This window comes from Lonchura striata, chromosome Z, assembly GCF_046129695.1.
Source record: "Lonchura striata isolate bLonStr1 chromosome Z, bLonStr1.mat, whole genome shotgun sequence".
Lineage (NCBI taxonomy): Eukaryota > Metazoa > Chordata > Aves > Passeriformes > Estrildidae > Lonchura > Lonchura striata.
In genome coordinates this window covers 41,357,603-41,378,712 of record NC_134642.1, presented here as the reverse complement: position 1 = coordinate 41,378,712, position 21,110 = coordinate 41,357,603, and the positions used below count along the sequence as shown (strand labels likewise).

Below are 21,110 nucleotides of genomic sequence, written 5' to 3'. Positions count from 1 at the left end.
ATGGAAGTAAAATCTTACTGTGTCTGAGCTTCCTTCCAGCAGTATGTTGATTGCTCTGTTCACATCCCCATTACAATCATGTAGTGCCACTATGCATTCATCCTGGTTTTTCCCAGTCACTTCCATAAGCTGGCAGTAAAAGTCAGACATGTTAAAATATCTAAATTAGCATAATAAGAAAGTAAGAGCTAACATGACCACAAATTACAACAAAGCACATAGCTACCATGTCAGAGTAAACTAATATCCAGAATGAAGTAATCTGCATTTTACAGATCTGCTTGGGATTCAGATGAGAGAGGAAGAAGCACAAATTAATTGATAATCAAGGAAGTACTCTTTCACACTTTTTTTGTTCTGTATGCTTGCAGAAAATGCTGCCACATGCAGCAGTACGTGAGTGTAAAGGACCACAATTGTTACAGTGTCATCCTATCTCTTTCTCCACCAAAATTGCCCCTTTTTATCCCACTGTGAGAAAAAACATACAGGACAACATGGCAGAGAACAGATCCCCCTGATAAATCATCCAGACTAAGAAATACATTATCTTTCAGAAAGGTTAGCTCCCTTGATCCATGTCAGCATAAGGCCACAACACAGCCACAAAGCTGATTAAGGAGATCTAGTTCTGAATTATGCTCCTTGAACTCATGGTGTATATCCTGAAGAGTGTGGGACATAAATAAACTGTCACAGGGCATTTAGCAAATTCATCTAAAGAACAAAACCTACATGAGCTAGAAATACATATGCAGAAGGTAAAACATATTTTATGCAGAACTTAATGCATCTCCTTCCCACCAGCACAGCTACAAGCACTATTGATGAGGGTCCTTTGGCTTCACAAAATACAAGATTTCTTTTTTGGTACATCAACAGAACTAGTTTGTAACAAGAACAACAAAAAGCATGTAACAGTGCTTCAGAGGAAGTTTTAGACATTAAAAGAAACCAAGAAATCTGCTCCTTTGCTGCATTTATGCATTCAAGCTAATTTTTCCCTCCTGGGTGTAGTCCAAGAGCTTCATGATCTGTGTAGTCTTCATGAGTATGTAGTCTTCATGAGCTGCAATGTATTCACTAGGACAAAATCACCAATAGCCACAACAGCCATATTGTCAGGACTGCTTTAATTAATGGTCTCAGCTATAACAAGGTAATGAAAGCTTGATTATCTAACACCCAACACTCACCATGGTAGAGGAAGTGAGAAATTTCATTTATACACTTTAATTCTTTGATTTCAATGCATACATGGATCTGTGTGGTAAGATTATTTTTTAAAATAACACCCTGATTTACCTTTAAGCTATCATTAGACTTTTACTTTTCCTGAAAAACTTTAAAGATATTAACAAGCTCAGCTTACACCGACAACATTTTTCTCATGTGCTTGTACTTGTGGACAAGCTGAACGCATTCTTTATTCTGACAATCATTAATCATCAGGATCATACTAGAGAGATGCACTGAAGAAGAGACACCAGCACAAACGAGTTTTGGCTTAAGGGTTTGTCTACAAAGGAAAATACATTGAAAACTACACCATCAGAGCTGTATTACCACAAAATTTCTTGTAAAAATTTTACCATGTAATAAGCGCACCTTTTCCTAGTTAGACTTATATCCTTCTGAAAAATTTTCATCTAACTCAGAAATAGACGCTCTACTTCCAAAATGTAAGATAGCTCTAGAACACTTTACTGTGGGACCAAAAAACTTGTACCATAAGAAACATACTTGTTTCACTTTATCTTCAAAATCTGCATCATTCTTATCGTAGATCATCTGAGCAAGGCGAATCTGTTCTGCTGTTGCCTGAAAAAAGATAATATCCAATAAAGTACACAAAAGGTAACTATATCTTTTTAGGAGGGTATCGCAGTATCCCTGCTTTTTTCCTACCGGTTCCCAAAAAAGAACATACACAACAAGCAGAGAGATGCTGTGGGGGAGGGATCAATATCTAGACTATTCCCATTTATAGTTGCAAATGTTATTTGCATTAGAAGAAATTCAATACATTCTAATCTATTTGAAACATAGTTAAAGATCACTGCACTGACAAGGCCACCACATAATAACACCAAAGGACCAGGGAAGACTACATTTTAGCATTAATGCTTTGGCTTTTATTTAGAACTATTAATCCAGTGTTAAGAGTTTTATTGTAACAAACTGGCAATAGTATCTCTAAATTAACCACATCTCTGGTGATCCCTGCTCCCATCCCCTTCCACAGCTCTCCCACCAACAAGTTGACTCTGTAGTTTTATTGAGCACTTAAAAAGTCTTGAGTTATGTCTCAATACTTCGTCCATGAACAGCTGCACTGTTTTTTTACAAGAAAATAGTGGTCTCTGAAAACTGGTAAAGCAACTTGCTATTGATGAAGTATCTGGTGCTTCTGCAACGTTTCTGGACAAAAATGCACACTGGCAACTTGCAAAAGCAAGAGACTGAAAGAGATGCAGTGAAGTACAAAAAATCCAAACACACTATGGCTGCCCCTGAGAGAAAACCAACTCTAACACAGAGGCCACATCACACACGTCACTTCATAGTGTGGCATCTGCAGCTTATGAAGTGCACTCCCAAGAAAAATACCAAAGAACAGTGTGCACAAGATACTGGACCTCACTTGACTTCTACTAGAAAAGAAGAGAAAGCTGATACTGAAGAGAGCTAAGATCCACTATACAGCTGCTGAGGCTGCAGAGGTTCTTCTTCATAGAGTGGGATCAGTTCATCTACTGGAATTTTGGACAGAAATTATTCACTCTGGGCAGCTGACCGAATCTCACCTTTTGCCATCCCACTTCACAGGATACACACATAAAATTCTGTGCCTCATAAGGTCTGATTTAATCAGGATCAGACTGTTTGGAGTTTACCACAAATGCAAGCTTTAGAGGAGGTCACCAATCATAAATGCTGAGGAGAGTCTAAAAATTACTCCAACAAACACCACCAGCTGCTCATTTGCTGAAAAGTTACTGCAGCTGTCACAGTTCCTTGAGGGAAGTGACATCTGTGCTCGGAGACAATGCTCCAAGAGAATTAGCCATTGTAACAGTTACACACTCTGCATTACTCCTCTTTTTCAGCCTGTCATGCTGACAGCCTCGTATGTCACTCCATTGGGTAACGGGGAGGGCCTGCTCTGGAACACCTCAGTTCCACCTTTCACAGAAGTCACCCTGTCAGGGTGGTGCTCTGAGCAAAGGAGGTTTCTATTGGTGATTGCTGAGAGTTCAGCAGACAGCAGAACCAAAATGTCTGCTGGCTTCAGGAATTTAAGTCTTGTTGATCCATTTTCTCACTGATTACAGCCTCCACAGGCACACTGTGACTTTTAAGCAAATGAAGACATTTTCTTTGAGACACCAGAGCAAAAACATTCACACAATATAACTTCTGTAGAGATATTATGGCGTATTTTATCAAAAATCAGGAATCCACTAAGATTTATTTTTTTCACAAACAAATGTTTTATTCAAGTTCATGTTAGGAGACAAAAACATACCAATTTTAAAGAATAACAAATGTGTGGCAGCTTCTTCAGTTTTCCAGTGTAAGCAGAGAGCTTAGAAACTTGTAGGTGCAATACCACTCATATTTATGACAGTGGATTACACCCAGATGGAATTGAAAACTCGGAAGAAAACAAGCCAACAATAAAATCCACAAGATGACTACAAAAACATCAGACCAGTGTCACAAAAAATTCTGGCTTTTCCTCCAGCAAGTAATGGTTCTTTATTTTTAAGGTACCATTATTAGAACAGATGCTGTAGTATCCTAACCAAGAGTATAATTAAGTCTTAATTGTGACTAAGAAAGCAGTAGTATTTTAAAACAACCAGAACTTTACTCAACCTTACAAGACACAGTACTTTTCCAGTATAAGAGTGGAAGAAATTTTAAAGTAAAAACTTCAAACTATCAGAAAACAGAAGTGTGCAAAATACAATATTAAGTGACAGTAATAGACATACATCTTACAATAAAATGGCACATTTATTATCCAGAAGCAATAAAATAGAAACACAATGTAATTTGTTAAATAATTTAAAAGATGACCAATGTGATATTATGATAGTGGAATATCCATTTGGGAAAACACTACTCTATATTCAGAAAAATGAATAATTGGTGATTAAACAGGTAAATCCAGAGACTTCTGCTGATCTGCAAAGACTGAGTAAGCAGAAAGGTCCACCTGATAGCTCAACAATAAAATATATGGAGCATTAAAACATACCTGCTATGTATGAAATAACCATTTTTTCCACTTAAGTGATCAAACCAGTATGTATTATGTAAAAGGCAGGATAAATGGACAAAATGCAGAAAAAAGTCTTAATGCCTAAAATCAGTGAATCCCATAGTTTGGTAAGGTCCTCCAGAGACACACCATGACCATACTCACAGTAATTTGTAATTTTTGTTTTTCCTTTTAAAAGCAGGAATTACCAGTGCTCCAGCTTGTGCCACTTGTTCCCTGAGGAGAGTTAGTTTCTACCTTTCCTATACCCTTTCATGAGGTACCTGAACAGAACACACTTGCTTTGTCTTATTAGGGCTGAATAAACCCAGACCCCTGAGCCATCCCTCATTTCTCCTCTGTTTCAGTCTAACAACCATCTTTTCAGCTTTTCACTGGACTTCCTCCCATTTGCCTATATCTGCTTTGTGCCAGAGAACCCAGGCAAACCACTCCAGTGCTGTCTTGCAAGATGTTGGAAAAGAGGAAGCCATCACTTTTGCCAGGCTGCTCACTATATTCCTGCAGTCTTGTTTTAAAATAAAACTAAATTAAACTCATTTGTTGAAAGTCACTTTCCAAATCCAAGCATTAGCATGAATCACACCACTATGCCAAATGCTGCAACTCAAGAAGATGACAAGGGTTTAAGGTCACATGATCAATACTGTGCAAAACAGACCAACAGGGTCTCCATACTGAAGACTAATCTAAAAAACAATAGAAGGGAGTATTTCTCTGTAGAGCACCTCTATACAGATACACACACTCTGCCAGCAAAGAACTGAGATAGTTTTTGAATCCAGACAAATTCTGAAATGTATCTGTCACGATAATACTGAATCTGTCACGATAATACTGAGTTGCCAGAAGCAGAAACATTCTGCATTCTTTGTAACCCAGACAAGCATGCAACTACTACTGCCAAGAATCAGTGGCAGTAGGGTGAAACTTATTTCCATCCAACAGATACTGAAAATTTTAGTCTGCTAGGGGATGACCATTTCACCTGGTGGGGCCACTGCACAAGAAGTTAAGGATTTTGTGACATGAAGAGACACTGAGTCATGCTGTAGAACACAACATGCATCTAATGAAGCTTCTCCCATCCATTCAAATTTCTCTCTTGACCAGAAATCTTCTAGCATCAGGAGGCTGGCAGATAGAAGAGCTCAAATCTGAGGACTGTGAGGTCACAGGACAGAAATCCTGACACAGGCATCTAATTCCTCACTGACAGGAGACATTACTGAAGAACACAAAACTGATTTAGAGAGAACACAGGAATAACTTAAGACTGTCCTGCAGTACTGAATAACTAAAGCAAGTAATCAAGCATAATCTTCCAAAATAAATAATGTATTTTCACCCCATCTTCTTTCAACTTCTATTGACTCAGGGAATAAATTTGTTTCATTATATTCTCACTTTCAAGTCAAACAAGTTGATACAGTAGCACATACCTGCACTACTTGTTTCTGTGGTTGTGTTGGCTGTGTGGCTGAAATTTGCATTTTGTCCCGAGTGCCCCGGGTATGTTCACTGCCCACTGAAGTCATCATATACAGTATATACAAAACAATGTATGTACAAAATACAAAATCTGAAAGAAAAAAAAAAGAGCATGAGTTAAGGTGGATACTGATTCAATAACCAAATAACATAAGTGCAGTAGTTTGAACTCCTACCTTTACTACTGATTCTGTACAGACTCATGAGAAAGCAGCTTTAATACACTATTTTTGGATTTACTGAAGTTTTTAACACTAAAGGGGGAAATGAAGTAGAGAGAAAGCCTTTTTATTAGCTGACTGGGATCTGTGTCAATTTGTACTTCTAGATATCACAGCTTTTTTTAGTTATTTAACATACAGCCTTTTCTGCTGGCTACTCTGATTAAGTTTTAGCTCCAGCTGTATCACTTATACTTCTTATAATACCTCCTGTCTAGTTCTGATGCCTGGAATTTAACTTTGCTCACCACTCAGAACACTACAAAAAAACTGTATTCATGAACTAGATAGTTCCTCTTTTCCCTACTAACCAAACTGCTTTTCCTGCACATTCATGAAGGTCACAGCCAAATCCAACTTGACTTCTCACCTTTAATTTATAAAAGAAATTATGACAATTAGGTTTAAATCCAGCCTCTATAGCCAGTACTTTTGTTTTATTCTCCCTCATATTTACAGAAACAATTTATAAAACTATCACCCTGCTTTAAACATACCCTGACTGTACAGCAACAGAGAATCCCCAAAGAAACCCCAAATCCCCCCCACACACATCATTGTTACCCCATCTGTGGCTCTCAGCTGCATTCTTATTTGTTCTCTAATATTAAAATTACTTTGAAACAAGACCTTATTATTCCCCCTGTTTGTACAGCATTTAGCACAGGACTAATCAATGAGCATGGCTTATAGCTGCTAGGGCAACTGATAACAGATCTTTCCAATGGTCAGAATGTTCATGTTTAACTGCCTCGTTTCTGTCCCGATAAGGCTAGAAGGTAAAACTGCAGATTTTTGGAAGTGAGGACAATTTACAAGACGTGTGCCTGGGCAGGAGATGTGCAAATGAACAGCAAAGTGCTTCTACTACAGTTCCATTATATGAGCAAGCCTCAGCACAAAATTTGCCAGGGTAACAGCTGCTTAGCACTGAGCTCAGTGCACAATAACCACAGAATCACATAATAAGCTCAACTAGAAGGGATTCATCAGGATCATCTAGTACACTTCCTAGCCCAGCACGGGACCATTCCCAAAAGTCACACCATGTGTTCAAGACTATTATCCAAACACTTCTTGTGCTCTGTCAGGCTTGGTGCTGTGACCACTTCCCTGGATAGTTCCTGTGCCCAGCCACCCTCTGGGTGAAGAACTCTTTTATAATACCCAAAGAAAAGCACCCATGACACAACTCCAGGCTACTCTCTCAGATCCTGTCACTGGTTACCACAGAAATGAGATCAGTGCCTGCCTCTCCTCCCTTCTCCTCCCATTACAACTTCCCACTACAAGGAAGTTGTAGACTGCTATGAGGTCTCCTCTCAGTCTCCTCTTTCTTCAGGAAGATGAGCATACTGCAATCCCATGGAGTGGGACCTGTTCTACAACTGAATCACTGCCAGTCACAAGTAATGCACATGCAACAATTAAAGCTGCAATGAGATGTTTCAGTTTAAATACCAATTCATGATGCTCCACAAGCTCACCTACAATCAAAAGGACAAATAACTACATTATCGCCTATATTTCTTCTTTACTTTAGAAATACATTCTTTTTGGTCAAAAATTGAACACTGATATTGAATTTATTTATGTACTAGCTAAAGTATTCAATAGTCTTTAATGTCTGTGAGGAAAGTATATTCCCATAAGAAATATACTTGATCAGGAACTGACTGCAGTTATAAGCTAAAGTTGAAAACTGTGTTTCTACAACTTTTTGAATGCACTGAACAAAGCCAATCTCACAGTCCCTTAAAGTAGTCTAAGTGCATTGTGTTCTAAGACCCAAAACACACAGACCTTCAGAGCATTTTGTCAACAAAAAGGTGAGATACAGACAAAACAAAAAGTTACCTAAGCTACTGACACCATGTTCTGTGGAATGAAGCAAAATATAAAGTATATATGGAGATGCTCTCAGCAGAAAATTCAACATTTTTTACTGAGTATCTGCTCATGGCCATTCACCATTAAGATGTATGGACACTTTCAGTTGAGTCCACAGTAGTATTACTTCGTCTGTTCTTTTTTTTTTTTTTAAGCTGTTTGTTTATAAGCTTTGCTGACTGGACTGGCAACATCCAAAAACTTCTATTTATACAGACTAATAATGACCTTTGAGTTAGCTTTTTGTTTGGTTGGGATGTTTTTAGTGTTTCTTTTTCCAAGGATTAGACTGCTTACCACAATTCAAACTAGCACAATGAGCAATGCAAAAAACCCTGAATAGAGCACACAAGAGAGCACTAACTTCTCTGAAAGACAATCTTATAGTTTCATATATGGTTGTCTAGAATCAGCCCATTGCTTCTTAAGATTTGTTGAGAAAATGTAATTCCATTTGGTCTCAATTTGTTCATAATTTCTAAATTAACATGTATTTATTATGGTACCTAGGAATTTTGATATATCTGTCAGTGTGATTCACACAACACCACCGAAGCCACTGAAAATATGGGGATTCATATTTTAGACAAGACAGCAGGACACTTATATTAAAAACTTTTCTGTGTGTTTGCAAAGTACATGCTGAACTGCACCCTACCATTTGACAGACAGGCAATCTATGGTTCCTCAAGCAGATTGTCTCTTTTTCCTAGCATTTGTCTGTCCCACCATTGTTTAAGCCATATTTGCTCTTCAGGATGAAAGGATACTTTAAGAAAAAAGGCAGGCCCACAAATGGCTGAAATACTTCTGGGAGACGACAGCACAGAAAGATCAGGCTGCTGCAGGAACAGAGCTCAAACAACCTGAACACCTTGACAGGGTTTTTAAAGGAGATCTTCATCCTCCTGATTGTGTGGTACATGAGCAGCACAATTTGGCAGGTTAGAACTAAAACAAGCAGCCCAGCAAAGGTACAGGCAGCAGTATGGACTTGTACTTGCCTCAGGCAAGTGCAGAACCCCACACTCAGTTTGCCAGTCCCTAACAAGCCAACAAGGATATGCTATAATCCATCAGACACAATCTAGTCTTCTTAAAAGCACAACTGGCAGCCTGATAAAAAGAGAACTCTCAAAATACTGTTATTTTATTTCCTCTTAAATTGCCTCCCACTGTCTACTTGGCAGTGTCCAGACACAGCAGCTGGAGGACACAGCTGCTGGATACAGCACTCCACCTCAAACACTGCATTGAGCAGGGACACATGGCTGAGGCTTCACACCCAACCACACCTACTGCAGAGTAAGAAGCAACAGGCAGCAGGGAGCCACTGCCTCCAAATCATCACAGTGATAACAGTTTTGAGCATAAGTAGGATATTATTAATTAATTAGATGGGGCTGAACAAGAACATTTTCTTGCTCACAAAGCAGCTTCTTATTCTCTCCAACTCCTCGTATTCATCAAGTCTGTTTGGCAGGCTGCTGTCACAGTAATGAGCAGGGTATCACAAACCGATGAACTTAATTTAAACTGTAGATCAAATAAGGAAATATTGAGACTGGGAGGAAGAAAACTCTTAATTGAAATCTGTTTAATAAAGATTTAAAAAAATATTCAGGCAAGCAGATGCTTTAGTTTCCATGTCAGCATCTGGTGCAGCACAAAAGTCCCCCATCAGCAGTCTCCCATCCCCCATTAACACCTGACCTTGCAGACACTGCAATTCTAATAAGCAACCAAAACAGTTGTATTTGAAGAAACATATAAAATATTAAATGAAACTAGTACTAATTTAATCACTTTCTATACATTAGTACAGAGCACCAGTGAAAATAAAAAGGAGAAATTATTAAAGAAAGAGGGCTTCCAAAACTCTTGTGTAAGTGCCTGTATTCTCATGACAATCAATGAAGATGCATAAGATTCCTGTAAACTTTTTTCTTTTTCCACTGATGTACCCACAGACCACGGTTGTCTTTACTAATTTAAAAACAAACAAAACCCAAAACCCAAACAAAACTAAAACTTAAAAATGCCTTTATTATTAGTTATTACTTTATTTTAAAATTTCTATTAAAAATGGAAAGCAACAGAAGAATCTAGGATGAAAGCCATCCCAACTCTCAGTCTTTTGTTTTAGTCTTCTGTCCGTACAGCATTTTTTAGTCCAAGGACCTAAACTACAACTGCAGCTCCAGTAATGTATAACATGGAATGGCAACGATTATTCAAGCTCACAAAAGCAATAAAAAATATTATAATTTAAATTTCCTACAACTACCAAATTCCACACCTCCAAAGTCTTCATCCTTTGTCTTATCCAACACATTTAGTTGCATTTCTGCTTTGGATTTTAGAAGCAAAAAGGGAAAGGTGAATAATCAAAGATTAACTGAACACATATCAACACAAATAGCAGGGTTTTAAAGCTATTATATTTTCTGTGATCTGTTGTTCCATCTTACTTCAGTGAGAACTCTAAGCGTTTTAGACTGAGAAATCAAAAAAAAACTAGAAATACAGAGAATAGAAGTTGATTTTACATGGTTGCAAGCCCCTAAGATACAGGAAATCTATTACTGAACTTCCAGGAAAAGACCAGGCACGGCAATAGTGAGTGACTTTCAAGACTCCTCTGGAAGTTAAATATTCACTTCCATCAGTTGAAAAAACTTCTGCAGTTTCAATTCCTTTCCTGAGGCAGTCTCAAGTAAGTTACTTTCTTGATTCCTGGACAAGGAGCTGTGACAAACCATGAAAAGACCTCTGTGAACACATTAAAAATGTGATTGCATTTTTATATTCAAAAAATAAAGCTACCAGTCAAAGATTTCTCACAGCAACATGGTTGGGAAAAGGCTGCAGGACGTTGCCTTGGGAGGGCATAACTACTGTACATGTACAGTGAGCTCAGATTTTTTTTTTTACTGCTCCAGCTGTAGTATTATATGAGCATGAGGAGAAAAAACAGTGGGAAAAAATTACATCAGCAAAGCACCAATGTAAATGCATTTCCCTTGAGTGCTGTTGTCCAAAGCATCTCACCATCTTTATTGATGATTGAAACAGGAAGAGTTTGCAAGAGTCAAATGTTCCTCAGGAGCCAGGCTGATGATTCAGGGTCTGTATTGCCCCAAGCAACTACATTGAACTTACGGGTCCTGGGAGAACTCGTGTCTCATCCTACAGTCTTCTATAGCAAATAGGAAAAATATTGACCTGCATCACTCGCAGAACACCAAAGGAGAGAGAAACTTTACTACCTGCATGCTCTTACATTTTATCAAGGAAAGAGTATTTGCTGAGGGCAGTCTGAGTACCAGCAGAAACCCAAACTAATACCTAAACGTCAGGTTAACAAACTGTAACCAATAACCAAGTGACTATTCTTACCCACCTTTTGAAAGCCCTCTGAGTTGTTATTTGAAATTATTATCCTGCTAGGCAAATCTATAATTAGCTAAGAGCACATTCCCATCTGCAAAAATCAAAAATTTCTCTTCAGTAACAGAAAAAAAAGTATTTTATTTTAATGATTAGTACTCCTAACCATATGCTACGCAAAGTAAGACAAAGAAATACACTAATAGTACTTAGAAATAAAATACATCACTTGGTAGGAAGAATACTTGGTTTTGGAAGAGCAAGTGCTCCTCATCAAAAGACTGGAGTTAGGCAAAAGCTGGTCACATATTCAGAGCCCAAAAACATGATGTGGACAAGGGACTGAACATGGCATATTTTCCAGTAGTAGAGCATGTTTCAACCATGGAAGTATTGTAATTAATATATTTTTTTAATCTTCTCGGAGTATCTATTTTTTTCCTATTATCCCAGTGTGTCTGACTGGGATAATAAGAAAAAAAGATGTGCTTACATTTCAGTATATACTGGTGATTCTCTAGTTTTAACCAAAATCTGCCAGCTACATTTAATTGACATCCTGCAGACCTATCCTCATCATTTCTTTAAAAATATTGAAGCTTCTAAGGCAACATGTACCCTTATTCATATAGAAATTTCTGAAGGAGGAAATGCAACTTCAACTGGTATTTAGAAAAAAAATGTAAGAATCAATCCCACCAAAATCAGAGAAGCCTGACTGACTTCCACCTAGGGCTTTATCTTCCACACAGCCAAGTCAATCTTTAAGACTTGCAAAAAACTGGTTAGCAAAACTTACCCAGTTCCACTGCTGTCCGTATAAACCTGAGTGACTCTGGACAATCAAAGGCAGTGAATGTCCTAAAACATTCACAGGACTTGACCTTATGTTTCAGACGTCAGTACCTCCAAGCAATCAAGTTCTGCTCCCTCAACAAACAAGTCCCATGTTTACAAGGACCTGCAAAATGCACTTGTTACCAACAGTTATGATTAACTGTACTGAAATTTCAAGGAACAGAGAGACACAGACAAACTGCACATTGTTTTCTATGCTCTGGACTACTGCAGACTATCAGAACTCTGGACTATCAGGACTACATAAAAGAGATTAGACCACGGCTGTTGCCATGAAAGAAAAACAAATCAACAACTAAAAAAAATTTTAAAAACCCAACAAAAAATACCCCAAAAAACCCAAAACCAACCAAAAAAAAAAAGGCTTCACTGATCCAAACAAAAATGAAATACATTGGAAACAGGAATTCTCTTTGACAACCAGCCATCATGGGGATACCTTGAGGAAGAAGCAACAGCAAGTTCACTTTTCAATATATTTGTCTGTTAAGAACTATTTCAAGGAAAGTTTTGCCCTGTCCAAATATTTTAAGACCTGAAGGGAAAAATACTTGTTCCTGCCATCTCTGACTGAAGACCCTCACTTCTTGCCCTGTCAGAGAAAAGACTTTCTTAGGTGAAACCTCTCTAACAGCTGCCAAGGTAGAAGAGATAATATTCTCATCACTGGCCTGGTAATATTCTCAGCACACTGTCCTGAATTGTCAACTCCATCAGTATCTCGGGTCAGGGAGTATACATAGGGGCTCAGAGGTGGTGCTTGTATACCCATGAACATAACAACTTCCTCTTGTGACAGGAAGAAAGGAACCTCAGGAGATAAAAGAAAATACTAACCAAGTCAATACACGCTACACTTGCTGTTTATTCCATGACTGCTACATTAGGTGGTGAAGAACCATTAGGGTCACAAATCTCTTCATACCTGTTTCTCTGGGTTTAGAACAATCACAAAGGAAGAAAGAAATAGTAAGGTCCTTGGTGTTTTGTCTCCTAAAGTTTCCCGAGTAGCATCCAGTGGAAGGGCACCATTGTGTCTACAACTTCCAACCATGCAGCAGCTAGCAATGCTACAGCCTGGTCTTCCCCTGCAACAAACACTCCAACTGAATTATTCACTGTATTAACTAGCAGGATTGGAAAAAACATTAACTAGTATTTAATTAAAAAAAGGTTTATTGCAGTTGGGGGGAAAAAAAATAAACTAGCAGGCTTTTTAGGGTTGAAAATTATTATCCTCTGCAACCAGAACCAACACAGCCCTCCTGAAGTCTCTCAAACAAGTAAAGGCTAGCTGAGCACACTTAAGGTCAAAAAAAAAACATGACTGGAGTTTTAGTTCCCCTTTGGGTTCTGGCTTTATATTCACTTGAAGTTCAATCCATAGCTTGGGCAGAACTCAAACAGTTTGTTCCATTAAAATCAAGTATCAGCTCACATCTAATACCGCACAACTGTGAGCAATCACCAGAAATGGCATGCCTGCTCCCCCACTCCTTAACCACAAAATATTGCTCCTTTCCTTCAATCAGGCTGTGATCCTGCATCTGCAGAGTGAGATGGTTCAGCAGGCTCACATAGAAGCAAACTAAATTCTCTAAAACAAAACAATCTGTCAGTTCAACAAGCTTATCCAGTGGAAAACTATGTGGCTATACAACTGCTGAATCTGACAGGCAGGACAAGGATCAAGTTCACAAGGAAAAAGGGAACCTGCTGTTTAGCAGACAGGTACCATTTCAGCACAGGTAGAAATGTATTTTGTTTTTCTAAGTTCCAGTAGAGCATGACTTGATCTTGGTTAAGCTCACTGCATGCAATCAAAAAAATTAGAAATCATTCCCATTTAAAAACAAAATAAAACCCAAAAAAACTCCCAGTAGAGTTTTGAGGAAAAATATGTATTTGAATATATCATTATCTTGCAGGAAAAGAGGCTCCTATCACATTTACTGAGGAACACCTCCTGTTAAACCTCTTAGATACCTGTTAGCATCTAGTTAGTAACTTACCAACTAGTTAGTAACAGTGAAGAGTATGCGTAAGATTTGGAGGTGCTTCTATCCAAAGAAGATCAGAACAAGCTACACTAACACAGCTTATGTTAACCTAAAATACAGTCTTTTCCCCCAGCTAGAGAAGTGAATGTATACATTCAGCTTCAGTCATTAAAAGAGATTCAAACTAGTCCAAAGCAACTTATTCACCCATAACAATTTTTAATTATTTTGTATGCATAATTGAATATTCAATGCTTTTGCCAGTCATCTATGGATATCACTTTTAAAGGAATAACACAATTAAACATCCACACATTCCCTATTAAAAACCTTGACAAGGCTTGCTTACCCTGCCATCTCATTAAAACTCACAGTATCCCCTCTGAGGGAGAAAGGAGGAAATCCAGACAAACCCATTGAGGAAAACAGAGCTGGGTGACTTGGAAGTTCTTTGAATGGCCCTCTCCACTAAAAGAATCACAAGGCAAAGCCTCTTCAGACTGTAATAATTTGCAAAGCTTTCCAGCCTGAGAGGAACTCTGAGGTCAGCAAAAAGCCCGGGTGGGCTCAGGGCACACACATATATACGTAGGTGAGAAAAGAGCTGCAGAGTACCAACTACACAAGTTATAGATGTTCTCTTCAAAGATACATGAAAGGATCTAAGAACTCAGGCCACACTCTCATTAAGCTATCAATACTACAACACAAAAAAAAATACTTCAGTGGCCAAAGCATCTCAGATAAGATTGAAATACAGTTAGTAGAGAAAGGTCATCAACCCTGTGTAGCTTCAGTGGTGTGACTGACTCTTCTCAAAGCTGCTGCTTCCTGCTCTTCTTGTTACAACATCAGCAGGACACTTCCAGAACAGTTAAAGCTTGGGCTGTCAGCACACACACCAATCAGGCTTCCAGTTTGTCAATACCACCAACCGTAAGATACAACAGTTAAAAAAAAAATTTCACTGGATCAGCCAGACTTATCACACTACCATTATAATTAACAGCTACCTTGTACTCAAAAGATGAGTAATGCATGCAACCACCAAAAAAAAAAAAAAAAAAAAAAAAGAGGCTGTGAAATAAAAAGTGAAAACTTTTAAACCAACTTACTAAAAATGCTAATCCAGAATAAGCTGCTTCAGAAAATTAAAAAAGAAAAAAAATATCAGGGAAGAACAAATACTGGGAACAGCTGGCTTTAGCTATTGAATGCTAGAAATGAAGAACTTCAGTTATTAACAGCCATACCTGATCAGCCTCTAAAATGAGTAGCTGTTTCCACAGAAAAACAAACCGAGTAATAAGATTCAAGTAGAAACCCAGGCACTCCAAATGACACCAAGAACCAGGTAACACCTGGCAGGACAATACTCAGAAGGGGGAATTCTCTTGGAACAGTTTGTTCAGAAACAAAGTGTCACATAGGAAGCAGCACTACACATAGAGCATCTTGCTGACAGATCACACTCCTTGCTGGCACTTTTCCTACCTCCCCCAGCATCACCAAACTACACTCTCCTGGAACAGCTTCCCAAGGAATTCTTTGAATAGAAACAGATACAAGTAAGCGGACTAAAAATAGCCAAGTAAGAGTAGAGACATTCTCACACTTGCAGAAACACACTCAACTGCATCAAAAAAAAAAAAAAAAAAAAAAAAAAAAGGTACCTACTTCATTCACACTAGAATTGACAATGAGGGACAAAGTAGAATGCCACAGAAAAGTTTTGGAGGGCAGGATTAATTCAGATTTATGCCACTCATCAGATCGTATTACAACACTCACAAAAAAAAAAAAAAGCAATGCTGAAATTACAAGCCACAAGCGATGTAGAAGGAAATACACTCTGTAATCAGTAAGGCTGTATCTATAAAATGTTATAGGAGATTTCTGATTTTAGCTTCAGTCTTGGTGGCAACACCAAACAGCTCAGTATCCTTCCTGCACCTGTACAGAGCCCAACCCTCTAACTAGACACCAAGGGGAAAACCACCAGCACAAGCCACTCCTTGTGATATGTTCATATACTCAGAAGACCAAAGAAAGCTAAGAGCCTTGCAGAAAACCACTTTTAAATAAAGCAAAATATTCCAGAACATATTTCTGTATTTTTTGTCCCAGATTATGATATTTCTCAAGATTAATCTTAAGCAGGAGAATCCACCAAAACAGCTTTTTTTTTTTTTTTTTGGGGGGGGGGGGGGGTGTTTGATTTTTTGGTTTTGCAGTGATATACATTGTCTCTGAACTTAAAGTTTCAGGAGGAGGAAAAGAAATAATTGTTTGTAAGGCGGTGTTAACTATTTCCTTTCTTCACAACCACTGTACATCACATCTTAATGAGAACTATCAGCCATCTGGCTCAGTTTAGCATTCCAAAGGTAAACACTGTGAGAAGTGAGTGAAATCCTTTTACAAACTTACTGTCTCAAAAACAAGAAAAAATTAAAACAGCATCAAGAACTCAAAGCCATCAAAGATCACTTCCATTTCTCTGTTATCTCTGGATTGCTCTTTCTACAGTCACAACCATTGTTCCCGTTTTATCTAGCTTTAAACAAGAAGGTTTGATAAGTTTCCTCTGATACTATTCCTCATGTTAACTTGCTTCAATCAGAAACCTTGGGTTTACTCCAAGCTTTCCCACCTGATTTTGAATATTATTTTCCTCACAACCACAGCTTCTCAACTTGGTGTCATGTGTAAATTCAGTTATTTCATCAGTCTGGAACTCACATGAGGTCAGGTCTATCTCATCTGCACCAAAATGATACCAAACTTTCAAAAAAGATGTAGGATTAATTATCTTTACAACTTAAAACTGTAGTGTTCAACTCTAGTAACACCATTAAAATATTACAGGTACCAGCTACAGAGAGCTTACTACACCTATAAAAACTTCACTAAACAAATGGTTTGACAATGACAATCTTGAAAACCATTTCAGAAGATGTAATTTTTCTCCAAGCAAACCAGAAAGGTGTATGTAGACTGAAATCAAGCACAGGATGAGCAAGGAATAACCAAGATAAAATATTGCAAGTTCTAAAAATTGCATTACAAACTTAAGTAACAGCTTTTTAAACATAGTAGTAATTTTCGGTCATTTACAGAGCCTTGTTTAAAAATTCTAGCACAGCAGGGGGCTGTCAAGCACACTTGCTGAAAAAGCCAAGAGGACACTGTAAATAAATTCAGAAACAAATAGTAGGCAAGTTTAAAATGCAGAACAGTATGATGCCTAAATGTGTTCTCAATTTAACACAACTATTTTTCAAGTTCAGTGAGTACATTGTCCAAAACATGGCTTTTTGAACACTAGTAAGAACCTGAATCAGTAGAATAAGCGAAAAATAAAAATTTAAAAGGAAGAATGTAACATACCTCCTCTGATCAGGGAAAAAAGTACAAAATATAGGAGTCACCCCAAACTGCAATCAGCAAAGTAAATGGCAAAAAACCCAGTGACTGTCTCACCTTCAGAACACTGAAATTTGCTGTTCTGCAGGGCTCCATTTTGGTTTTTTTTGAAAGTATACAAGCCTCATCTAAGTAGGTACTATCCTTTTGGTTCCTCCAGTTTTTGATGTCTAATATTAGAAAAACCATACCTACTGACCCTGTTGCTATGCTCTAAAATTTTAAGGAAAAAGGCACTAGAATGACCTTAGTTTTGATATTCAAAAGAACATTACCTTGAAGTCTGAGTTTTTGAGCTTTGTTGGAAGATGCTGTGAGCTTGCAGCTACATCACAGGAATTTCTGCACAGGATCAAATGCAAGAGACTGATTGAATCGGATAAAACAACTCTCAGTACACTACATTTAAACATTATGGAGTACATACAACTGCTGAAAACAGCAACTTAAAAGAGTAGAATTTTTACTTCCGCTTATGCATGAAAGTCCATTTGAAGAGTTGTAAATACTTCCAAGTAAAACATTTTGCACTACTTTTAGATTTTATTTTGCCAAAAAAAGAAGGGAAGGAAAAAGTATGTTTAAATGAATTATCTCATTCTAAGAACCAGAGACATAACTTCCCTTAAAACCATTCTAAAATCTTAAATTTTGTATACAGAACAAATAAGCCCCAGAAAATTCCTAGCACACAGAGCACCAAGAGTAAGGCCTTCCACATCTAATACTATGTTAGACTTTCATATATATTCTAATACGCAAGTATATTTAAAAACACAAAACTTTGTTTGACTGATTTATCATTTCCTACCTAAATCAGATGAGGAATAAAGCAGAGCTCAAGGAATGCAATGAGAAGAAAGTGAGAAGAAAAACTAGGACAAAACCTGGTAAATTAAAAAAAAAAAAAAATCAACCTTACAAACTAATGTGAACACACTAAAGGCTGTAGTTTTACTTCAGAGGCAACTAAAATTAAATAAACATTTATCTGGAACTCACTTGTCAGCAAACATTTTACCAGGACTGAAATGCAAGTTGTTGAACCATTAGAAGTACAGTGATGTCAAACTACACTTCAAACAAGTATTTCTTTAACAGTACTCTTCTGGAGCTTCAGCAAGATATCCAATTGTGTAAAAGAATTGACAGTCTAAATTCCAGACACATATGATAGTGTTTTGGTTAACCTTAAGTCTCTTGGAACTGTGATGTTTTGAATTTCATACAGATGGAAAACATTCCCATCGTCTTCTTCAAGATAAGCTTTTGGAGAGCTTTTTTCTTTTAAACTCATCTGAAGCTTAATAGAGATCCTAATTTTTAAAAATTATTATTTTTATTTTTTAAGTTAAACTGAGGGAATATTTCCACTTTTTCTTTAAATTAGAAATTTGGGTGATTAAAAAAAAAAATCTATAAATAAAACTTTTGAAAAGAGAGATGAAGAATATGTATTATAGGTCAGTATTTCAACAAGCTTTGATACATCCCTGAAACTTAATCCTTGGGAGGTCAATGTACACCTAGTCCTGGAAAACATAAACATACCGCTTCCTCCCAGCTGGTCTTTAAGATGTCATGAAAGTACAGCTCCACATCTCTCCAGCCATAAACACCATACCAGTATAAAATACTATATAATTATAATTACCAAACACACATTTAGGTAAACCAGCCTAGTGTGAAGCTCCATTTTCAGGCTTTGCCATGTTTTCAGATTAATGCTTTTAGTTTTTAACAACAACAAAATCAATAAAGTTCATATATACATTTCAGCTAAGTTAGCACAGTGTTTGACCTATGTTTACATGTTTGACCTATATTTACCTGGCAGAGAACTTGAGAAGCATAAAGCTGAGATTTTTGAGGAAATATAAGAGGTAATTTTTGAATAAAATAATTTATTTTATTCAGAAGAATGACTAAGTGAATCTACCAAAAGCACTAACTTTCCTCAGAATTGTTGACTGCCAGAAGAGACAGCTTATCCCCATCAACATTTCTGTTTTGGAAAAGAAAAAAATATTATCTTAAAAAAACTTTCACAGTCTTTCTAGCGTATCTGTTCATATATAAGCTTCTGGAGGATACAGGATACGGCAAGTTGTCAATGCTACACTACACATAGCCATAAAACACATTTGTAGGAATACCAAAAGTAAATGCGAAACAACCTCACAGTTTTACAATTAGCAGTACCAGAGACACAGCTACTACACAGTAACAGAGCAACACCATTTCAAAGGAATGAAACATAGTCTCAGTGTCAAATAATTCACCAGGCAGATTTAACAGCCAAATGGGATGTTGAGAACAGAGACCCTTTCTCTCCCCCAGTACTCCACCAGGAGTGATCAATCCTGGCATTACTGGATTACTCACTTTCAGTGAAGCTGAAATCAAAGCAGGAATTTTGTTTGTTAAGACACATCTAAGGTTCCCCAGCATTACTGGTCTGCTTATATTAACAAGGCTCCAAATAATTTGAACAAACAAATCAAAATAGCAACCCATCATATCGAGATCAAGAATACCAAACTCCTCCCCTCCTTTTTCCCCACACCAAACCTGTCTTGTAACTAGCCCCAAGCCACATCCTCCTCCTGCTCCTCCACTAGCAACTCACTCTGTCCTTCTCCCTTTACATACTGCATTAGAACCTGTCTGTTAAGTCAAAGAAAGTATCATCAAAAGTCCACATTAACAACTGATCCTAACTTATCTCCAGTACTGTGGAGCAACTGGAAAAGGAGGAAGAGATATATGTCAGCTTTTCAATTAGGATCCATCAATAAAGGGGACCTACAACCATAAAAGCACTTCCTGGCCACTCACCACTCCTAAACAAAGTCCCAAGAAGAAAAATGATGCTGGCTCCAGTTGTTCAATGTTGCAGATGATAGATAAATATGATTGTTCATAAATAATACAGCTAGGATGAGAACAGTTCTCCCAGCTAGCCGGATGACATCCCTGCCTTTAGATGAGTCCTGGGGTGAAATGGACTGTTCCATCCCACCCCCCAAAATATGTATGGTTCATCCCACACCTCTGTACCTTCCCCTAAAACATTAGTGTCTGTAACCCCATTGGATATGCCTCATCCCAATCTCTCCAAAGCTCTCCTGATAAGGGGGCTTCAAGGGGCCACGCGGTCTCTTGGAACTTCATCCCCTCTTGGAACCTCTCCCCCTCCCTTGGAGCTTTCCCTCTCCCAAACCCTCCTTTTGTCTCTCCCCTTCCCCACCCTCTCAGGCCCGGCCATGTGCTGTGTCTGGGAGCACGAGGCAGAACCTTCTGCACCCCCAATAAACCTCTTTCCCCAAGAGCAAACCTCAGAGATCTCTGCCTCCATTCATCAACACTGTGCCGGAGCATGGTATTTCACACAGCTCAACTCTTTTTTTTTTTTTTTTTTCCACTATATTCAGTTCCAGTTCCAAACAGCTACCTATTTTTTTACTGGGTGGAAAGGCCTTTAGTAACCACAGTGTGGTTCAAATGTTCAACATTACCTTGTTTTCACCTGAAAGGCAAGAT

The 21,110-nt window shown here is 37.9% G+C and overlaps 1 protein-coding gene across 20 annotated transcripts in view; it reads right to left on the bottom strand.

The window, feature by feature from the left end:
- The window catches only part of UBAP2 (ubiquitin associated protein 2), a 252,161-nt gene that overhangs the window by 224,471 nt on the left and 6,580 nt on the right, over positions 1-21,110 (bottom strand). For 16 of the 20 annotated variants that reach the window (XM_077789948.1, XM_077789944.1, XM_077789945.1 and 13 more), the window contains exons 2-5: positions 6,315-6,373; positions 5,734-5,873; positions 1,744-1,821; positions 19-129 (exon numbers count right to left, since the gene is read on the bottom strand). In XM_077789948.1, coding sequence (XP_077646074.1) covers positions 19-129; positions 1,744-1,821; positions 5,734-5,873; positions 6,315-6,339 — 354 coding nt within the window. In that variant the 5' untranslated portion in view covers positions 6,340-6,373. The remainder of the gene's footprint in view (positions 1-18; positions 130-1,743; positions 1,822-5,733; positions 5,874-6,314; positions 6,374-21,110) is intronic. The other 4 variants (XM_077789956.1, XM_077789954.1, XM_077789955.1 and 1 more) reach the window with 1 other exon arrangement.